The sequence below is a fragment of the Trichomycterus rosablanca genome, chromosome 15, assembly GCF_030014385.1.
Source record: "Trichomycterus rosablanca isolate fTriRos1 chromosome 15, fTriRos1.hap1, whole genome shotgun sequence".
In the NCBI taxonomy this organism is placed as follows: Eukaryota; Metazoa; Chordata; class Actinopteri; order Siluriformes; family Trichomycteridae; genus Trichomycterus; species Trichomycterus rosablanca.
In genome coordinates this window covers 32,702,421-32,711,586 of record NC_086002.1, presented here as the reverse complement: position 1 = coordinate 32,711,586, position 9,166 = coordinate 32,702,421, and the positions used below count along the sequence as shown (strand labels likewise).

General features: G+C 46.8%; 1 protein-coding gene across 1 annotated transcript in view; it reads left to right on the top strand.

Moving 5' to 3' along the window:
- The first annotated feature begins 7,924 nt into the window (after positions 1 to 7,924).
- The window catches only part of slc25a10b (solute carrier family 25 member 10b), a 20,004-nt gene continuing 18,762 nt past the window's right edge, over positions 7,925 to 9,166 (top strand). The window contains exon 1 of the mRNA XM_063010756.1: positions 7,925 to 8,388. Within this exon, the coding sequence (XP_062866826.1) occupies positions 8,299 to 8,388 (90 nt within the window). The 5' untranslated portion in view covers positions 7,925 to 8,298. The remainder of the gene's footprint in view (positions 8,389 to 9,166) is intronic.

The window sequence follows — 9,166 nt, the reverse complement described above, 5'->3', positions numbered from 1 at the left end:
ACTTTTGTTTACAGGTCCAGCTAACACCAGACTTTGATTGAACTAACTTTAAAATTCTGTGCTTTCCAACAGGATAAACACATTTAGAAGGTTTATTTAATATTTTATTTTCAAGATTTGATTGTAAAATTTGAAAAAGGGGGGAGTATTATGGCAGGAATAAGAATTTATGTTTAATATGCCGCTTTGTGTATTAAATCCTGTGATACATTGTGCTGGGGCAGCTGGACTGGCAGACCTACGGATATGCATGCAGATTCAGGTACGTATATGCATGCAGATTCAGGGACGCCTGGTGAAGGTAATCTTCAGTCTTACCTCACATATGAGGACATTAAATTTTGGTTTTGTTATGCCTTATTCCTTGACCTGCTAAACTTCGATCGATTGTCCCCATTAGTGGACACTTTTGTCTGCCAGCTAGTGGTAGCAAAAGTACTAGAACACTAATAAAGTTTGTTTGCTTCTTTATTGAGATTTTGACGTTATGTTTTGCACTTTGGTTGCATTTATGACAGGAAACGGTGGTTGCTCATTGCACGGGATTCAGGTTATATCGGGCACAGACATGGACAGTTCAGTGTCTCTGGTTCGCCTCGCTGGCATGTCTTTGGACTGTGGGAGGAAACCGGAGCACCCGGGGAAAGCCGACAACATGCGGGCTCCGCGGAGGGGGGACCTTCTTGCTGTGACAGTGTGCGACGGTACTACCCACTGAGCCACCGTGTCGCCCAACTAATAAGGTTAAAAACATAAGGAATAGGAAAAATGCATTGAAAAAATCAAAGCTCGGGTCTCAGGAGATTAAATATAATTGCTTACACGGACTCCGGTAAGATTCAATTTAATTGGTAATATTTTTTGGAAATTGTTAATTGGCAATTGGTAATATTTGATGCTTGTGTTGTATCCGATGAATCTTTTCTAGCTAATTGATCAGGTCAACTCACTCAGTTTATACTATATAGTTTATTGAAGAAGTTAGATTGGTTCAATGTGGTGCAGTAAACCTTGTGGCAATACTATGCATGATCATAGATGAGTGCAGTTTAAAGATTGAGGGAATAGTGAGAAGAAAATAACTTGTTAGGAGAGAAGTACATGAAGGGGGGTGACTGGAGACCCAGGTCATAGGTTTCACAGACACACAGCAACCCAGCGGGGGGTTGAGGCCATAAACTGCAGGCCCTGCATGAGTAAAGAGAAGTCTGATATTTAATCTACTGTGTACTGGCTGAGGATGGTGGACACTTATGCAGTACCAAAGATGATGTAAAAAATTATGAATACCAGATCTTGCAGATGTGTGTCATGGCTGTTGTTGCATTCTGATGTTTGAGTAAAGCAGTGTTCAAGAGGCATATGGGGTGCTGAGGTACAGAATGCCAAAGTAATGACATCATCAGACAAGAGGAAGGGAAAGCTGATGTGAGACTGGATGGAGACGTTATGCAGTGAAATCTCAAGACCGTGTGGGACAGTAGTGTGTTTTAATAGACATCCACCTGAAGATCTGGGTTCCATAATAAACAGTGAGGGGTTCGGTAACATCTTATAGAGGTTTTGGATGTATTTTACAGTAAGGTATTAGAATAACAATAATTCGTGTAGAAAAAGTTTTGGTTACAAGAGTAAATTAGAAAGAGTTACAAGTGCTTGTGTTTTAGTGAGAGTAGGGATGCAGGTACCATAGTGATGTGGGGTTAATGACATTTGTAGGGAGATGTAACAATAATACAATAGAGATAGTATAGGTTGGTAGTACTTTGCAGTGAGTTAACTAAATGGAACTGTTTAAGTAGAGTTTAATGTGATTCAAGAAAGCCAAAGTGGATCAAAGCGCTGGTGATGATGAGCATGAGGGATTGGCTGACTAGGAGCAGGAGATGGTCATGTGAGAGTCTGTTGGATTATGGGAAATGGAGTCTGTATTGTTAGAAGCAGGATGTGTGTTAGTACCAGTGACCAAAAGTTGGGGTAAAAATCTGAATGAATAAATAATATAAGTCAGGGGTTTGTAGGACTGATGGAAGTTGATATAGCAGAGCTGTTGTTATTTTAAGTATGACAGAGTAAATAATAAATAGTGGATTGGGGATTTGTATTGGAAAAAATGTGATTTAGAAAATTTGAAGGCTCTCTAGCATGCGACGATGATGAAGTAGAATAAGTGTAGAAAATGTTAGATGTAATGTGTGTGCACCTTCTGCTCTGATCAGTTTGAACTGTTTGAAGGGGAATTTTATATAGCAGGAAGGGTTAATGCAGTATGAGAGACAAGTAATGAACTATATGTTTGTTTCCATAGGGCCATTGTCGGTCGCTGTGATGTAATTGTTTGTTTCCAGGGGATCACTGTCGATTGCCCTGAAGTATATGTTTGTTTCCATAGGGCCATTGTCGGTCGCTGTGATGTAATTGTTTGTTTCCAGGGGATCACTGTCGATTGCCCTGAAGTATATGTTTGTTTCCATAGGGCCATTGTCGGTCGCGGTGAAGTGATTGTTTGTTTCCAAGGGATCAATGTCGATTGCCCTGAAGTATATGTTTGTTTCCATAGGGCCATTGTCGGTCGCGGTGAAGTGATTGTTTGTTTCCAAGGGATCAATGTCGATTGCCCTGAAGTATATGTTTGTTTCCATAGGGCCATTGTCGGTCGCGGTGAAGTGATTGTTTGTTTCCATAGGGCCATTGTCGATTGCCCTGAAGTATATGTTTGTTTCCATAGGGCCATTGTCGGTCGCGGTGAAGTGATTGTTTGTTTCCAAGGGATCAATGTCGATTGCCCTGAAGTATATGTTTGTTTCCATAGGGCCATTGTCGGTCGCGGTGAAGTGAATGTTTGTTTCCAGGGGATCACTGTCGATTGCCTTGAAGTATATGTTTGTTTCCATAGGGCCATTGTCGGTCGCGGTGAAGTAATTGTTTGTTTCCAGGGGATCACTGTCGATTGCCCTGAAGTATATGTTTGTTTCCATAGGGCCATTGTCGGTCGCGGTGAAGTAATTGTTTGTTTCCAGGGGATCACTGTCGATTGCCCTGAAGTATATGTTTGTTTCCATAGGGCCATTGTCGGTCGTGGTGAAGTAATTGTTTGTTTCCAGTAGACACTGTTGTTGTACTGAGGTTTACGTTCTTTTGTCTGAGTTGTGTTTGGACAACCGAGTGAGTTGTGCCAGTGAATGTTAAAAGAATACTCGTATTCTTCGACTAGGCAGGAATTTTCTGTACTAGGGTGTGTCTCGTTAAAACCAGTTTATCTTTGTCTTAATACGTGTTACAGATTTTGCTCGAAAGGTTGTTTAAAGCGGTCTAAAATGTCTAATTTAACACATAGAGAATTTATCCATGTCTCACCCACTAACTCAGGAACCAACCCCAACCAACATCAAAGCTTATAAAGACAATTACACCTGTTTCAGGAGCAACAAACCAGAACCGATAAACAGGGGACATTTTTCAGAAGGGATGTGTGTATGAATGGGTGTCTGTCGCTAAAACACTGAATGAACTGCCAAAGGCAGCTCACTTGCGGCCCTGACGCTAACCTTCCTTACTCGCCGGCGCCACATTGGTGTCAGAAGTGGGATCGTGGTGTTTGGGTGGCTCTGATGGTTTGGTGAGCCAATATGCCCGGTCTGTGCGAGTGCGCTAGCCCAGGTGGCTGTAGGGGCAGGGTGCCCGGTCCAGCAGTGGGTGGAAGAGCGACTCGGCAGTGTAATGGGGTGCGGTCCGGACATGGAGCCACCCAGTAGACGCTGGTGAGTGGGTCACCGGGACGGTTGACCATTAGGGAGGGGGCAGTGTAGCGTCGCCACTGGGTCTGGCACGGGCTTTACCCAGAAAGCCTTGCGGCAGTGGTGTCTAAGCTCACCGTGGCCGTGTATCCCGTTGTTGGGAGTGGGGTGGCTGCAGTGAGGGCTGGGTAAGTAGCTTATATGTTTGTCTGTTGTATGATTGTATGTGTGTATGAATGGGTTAAGTGGCTAGAAGGGATGTTTGGGCCATGGAAGGAAGTTATTGCAAGTTTGGTGATGTCAGTATGTGTAGGATTGGTAATTTTAGTGATATGTTGTTGTTGTGGTATCCTGTGCATCAGGATATTAATAGAAAAATTTGTGATAGAAGTAGTGTGTAGAGGAAGCAGAGGGGGGCAGGATCCACCAGTTATCCAGATGGTGTTGGCTGATTTGTCGAGATATCAGGTAGATGATGATGAGGAGGATACCCTTGAAGGTGGGCCGGAAGACCCACTTCGAGCAGTATAAGTGCTACTAACTCTGCTTAATTAAAGGTAAAACCGACCAGACAAGATGAGGAGAGAGGACCAGCACTACTAATCACACACCGTGATGAAGGAAGGAGACTGGGAAGGACTGGCAGAGGCAGACACTGAGGGGACTGGAAGACCCACTCCAAGGGACAGAAGTGGCACTAACTGGACCTGCCTACAGGGAACAACCCACAGCAGAAAAGCCCGACAAAACCGACTATGTGGAAGAAGAGTCCAGCGGAATCAACGGAGCGGAACAAGACGAGGGGGGAGAATTTAGTTAGACTAGGACAACAAAAACACAAACATATAGTTCGCAGACACCTAGACCATCTTTGAAAACACTAGTTAAGTGCAACACACATAGTTTAGCTACAAAACGCAAGGGGTTAGTTCAGGATTGTTTACAATGTATATATGTTTGGTACCCTGCTATTTTTAGGAAATGTTTGTGCTGCTGTGGAAACAGGTAAGACCGACAGGGGAGAATCCATAAGACATTAGGAGTCATGCAGAGACACAGGAGCTATGGGCCCCTTCTGAATATCTGCAGCTCCGTCTGGTGGAGGACAACCTGAACGGACTTCCTGTAGAAGCCACGCACCCATTGTTTTTATTTTATTTTTCTCGTGTTTGATTTCCTATTTTTTAATTACTTTATTTTGATTTCCTGTTTTTATTATTTTTTGTTTGTTTGTTTCAGGGTTAGGAGCTGTTGCGATAGGTACGGTTCCTTTAGTTTAACTGGTAGCCTTTTTATTTTTAGAAACGTTTTATTGTATAAAATTCAGCCCAGTGGCCATGTAGTCAGAAGGGGTTAAATTGGGGGGTTGCTGACAGCTATCCTTATCTCCTGGGATCTAGAAACACCTAACCTATAGTTAAAAGTTAATGTGGAAGCATTAAGATGCTTCCAAGGGGGGATTGTTAGGTTTTTCAGTTTTACGGCATTTTCCAAGTTTTACAACATCCAGGCAGCATGGTCTATTGTTCAATATGGCCGCTGCCATTTTAGGGGGTGGGCGGAGCCTGGGCCTTTTTAGCACATTTCATTGGCTCCAACAGCAGCAGCGGGGGAGGAGCCTAGACTAGTTTAAAAGGACGGCGCGGGCAGAAACCAGGGTCTTGCTTTTGTGGTTGTGTGTCTAGACTGCAGGAGAAAAGAACGCTGATCAGCTTAGCTCTGATATATATTCACAGATTATTTTTACACTTAATAAAGTGTTTTAAAGAGTACTTTCTGGACTTCCTTCGACTGCTTTCTTCAGGACCTTTTGAACAAAAGATTCATCCTAACAGTAGTTGGCAGCGTAGAGCACCAATGTGGACCCTGAAAACCAGGGTTCGACCCTTGCTTCGCCTACAGTCCCTGTCTGGAGGAGGTTTGGCATGTGTGTGGGCGTCCTGTATTTGGAGTATCCTTGCCCTGTCCCTGCTCCCATAATATAGGGGTCACCACGGCGGACCCGTCCACATACCAGACCTGGTCCAGTTTGGTTCCGGGCTTGGGACCCGCACTGAGAGCGCACTGACGAGTGCATCTCCCAATGGGGGTCCATTTGAACCCTGGACCCCAGATGTGAGCTTGTGTTATTGCTGCACCCAGATGAGGCTTTTTATTCATGTAAATCAGACGTGGGCGGTTGTGCACATGTGGCCCGTGTGTGTGTGTGTGTGTGTGTGTGTGTGTGTGGACACAATAGCAGGATACACCAGACGAACAAACACTCAGTGTGTGTGATGTCATCGCTATGTCAAATATGTTAACAACGGGTCACAGACCCCGACCCCTGTCATAACCGGCCCACATCTGCTGTCGCCATGGAGACAGCCCCCGACCCCTGTCATAACCGGCCCACATCTGCTGTCGCCATGGAGACAGACCCCGACCCCTGTCATAACCGGCCCACATCTGCTGTCGCCATGGAGACAGCCCCCGACCCCTGTCATAACCGGCCCACATCTGCTGTCGCCATGGAGACAGACCCCGACCCCTGTCATAACCGGCCCACATCTGCTGTCGCTTTCATGTCGACTCTTTGTTAGGAAGCGGTGAGGTGGGGCTTGAACTGGCAGCCTTCTGATTACTAGTGCTGCTGCTTAAGTGCTGGTTCAAAGAGTTCAAATCTTAGCTGTGCCACACCCACACACACACACACACACACACACACACACACACACACACACACACACGTGATCGAAACATCACGTCTTTATGAAAGCGCGTTCACGCCCCCTAGTGGTGGAAATCGACCAGTTAGATTCCTCGAAATGAAAACTGGCTTCCATGAGTTTTAAATCTCTGTGTCTGTGTCCAAAAGTATGTGGACACTCGAGCATAAGCCTGCTGGACAGTGAGCATTGTTGTGTCTGAGACACGTGAATTGCAAAATTAGAAGTGTGTCCCAATACTTTTGTCCATATACAGGGCGTCCCTAAAGTCTGGACACATAGGAAATATCACTGACTGTATGACAATATGCATTTTGCCCATGTGTCCTGACTTTAGGGACGCCCACTGATCAGGCATAACATAGAAGCACTTTGTAGTTCTACAATTACTGACTGTAGTCCATCTGTTTCTCTGCATGCTTTGTTACCCCCTTTCATGCTGTTCTTCAATGGTCAGGATCCCCACAGAGCAGGTATTATTTAGGTGGTGGATGATTCTCAGCACTGCAGTGACACTGACATGGTGGTGGTGTGTCAGTGTGTGTTGTGCTGGTATGAGTGGATCAGACACAGCGGCGCTGCTGGAGTTTTTAAACACCGTGTCCACTCACTGTCCACTCTATTAGACACTCCTACCTAGTTGCTCCACCTTGTAGATGTAAAGTCGGAGACGATCGCTCATCTATTGCTGCTGTTTGAGTCGGTCATCTTCTAGACCTTCATCAGTGGGCACAGGACGCTGCCCACGGGGCGCTGTCGGCTGGGTGTTTTTGATTGGTGGACGATTCTCAGTCCAGCAGTGACAGTGAGGTTTTTAAAAACTCCACTCATACCAGCACAACACACACTAACACACCACCACCATGTCAGTGTCACTGCAGTGCTCTGTGGGGGTCCTGACCATTGAAGAACAGCATGAAAGGAGCTAACAAAGCATGCAGAGAAACAGACGGACTACAGTCAGTAATTGTAGAACTACAAAGTGCTTCTATATGCTTTGGCAATACGAATGTCCATATTTTGTTATGCCACGTGTGTGTGTGTGGACTGTAAAGCCAGGCGAAGGAACAGAACACGTGACATGGACCCGAAGACGCTGCTTGTGTTGCTATGGAGACAGCTTTACCGCCACCTTCTGGACCGGAGGTGTCATGAACCACTTTTACAAACCTCATTACAAAGCGACTTACAGTGCTGGACAGTATACTGTGGGTTATACTGAGAAATTGGGGGTCAAGGGCCTTGCTCAAGGGCCCAACAGTGTCCAACGGGGGTATTCCCGCCTTGTGCTCAGTGTTTCCTAATGAAACCGAACCCACCTTGACCCTGACCAGTATAAAGACGTACAATTAAACAGCTTTTGTAAACACGAGCCACTGGTGCGCCACTGTTCGCTCCTGGTAAAAGAGTGCCTGGCGCTTTAAGATCTCGTGCGCGTGCAAAATCTCGTGCACGAGCACGTGCACGTGCACGAGCACGAGGAGCCGGAAGCACCGGAGTCCACCGAGCTCTCACGCGCCGGAACGCGCTCCTTAGTGGAACCGGCGCGAGACGCTTAGGTGAGGTGAGGAGGAGGAGGGGCCGAGCGCGCACGCGCACGCGCACTCATTGGCCGCCGGTGAACTTTGTGAGTGCTTGGAGTGCTGGGAAGGACGCAGGCGCGCGTGCGCTCTGACAAGCGCGCTGTCGCGTGAGCACCGTGTCAGACACACACACACACACACACAGCGCGAGGAGGTGAACGGACCGGGATCAGGGACGCGGTGCTGCTGCTGCTGCTGCTGCTGCTGTTTTCTCTTTCTCTATCTGTGCACTTTTCCGTTCTGATCAAGTCTCCGGTGAAACCCGGCGAGATGACCGAGAAGCGGATCTCGCGCTGGTACTTCGGTGGGATCGCCTCGTGCGGAGCTGCGTGCTGCACGCACCCACTGGACCTGATCAAGGTGAGAGAGAGCGCGCACGCGCACGGCTGTAGGGTTTTTAGTTCTCACGCGCTACCGGAGGCTAAAGTGGTCAGGGTGGTTCCAAGCAACCCGGGCCCACCGCGACCCTGATCAGGATAAAGCTCTAATGCTGTAGAAACGGAGTGAGTAGAAACGAGTCTGTACAGAAGTGTTGGGACGCCACCGGTCTGGACGGGCACAAATCCCCACACACGCACTCCAGAGTCTGAGCGTCTGTTTTTATAGCTGGAGAGGTCACACAGAGGTCACTGTTCTAACGCCCGACGGGCTCGCGGTGGGTGTCCCAATACTTTTGGCCGGTCATAGTTCAACGTGTGCACACACACACACACACACTACTGTCAAAGTCCTTTTATCTACATGCTCTCACACACACACACACACACACACACTCTTACAAACACACACACACACACACACACACACAGCTGCTATCTACACACTCTCTCTCACACACACACAGTCACACACACTACTGCTGTCAAAGTTCTACCTTTATCTACATGCTTACACACACACAAACACACACTCACATACACACAAATACTCACTCACACCCACACTCATACACACACACAAACACACTCTCTCACATACACTCACACACACAGTAACACTCACAAACACACTTACACACACCGTAATACACACACACACACACACTCACACACACACTAGCTCACTCACAAACACACTAGCTCACTCACAAACACACTTACACACACCGTAATACACACACACACACACACTCACACAC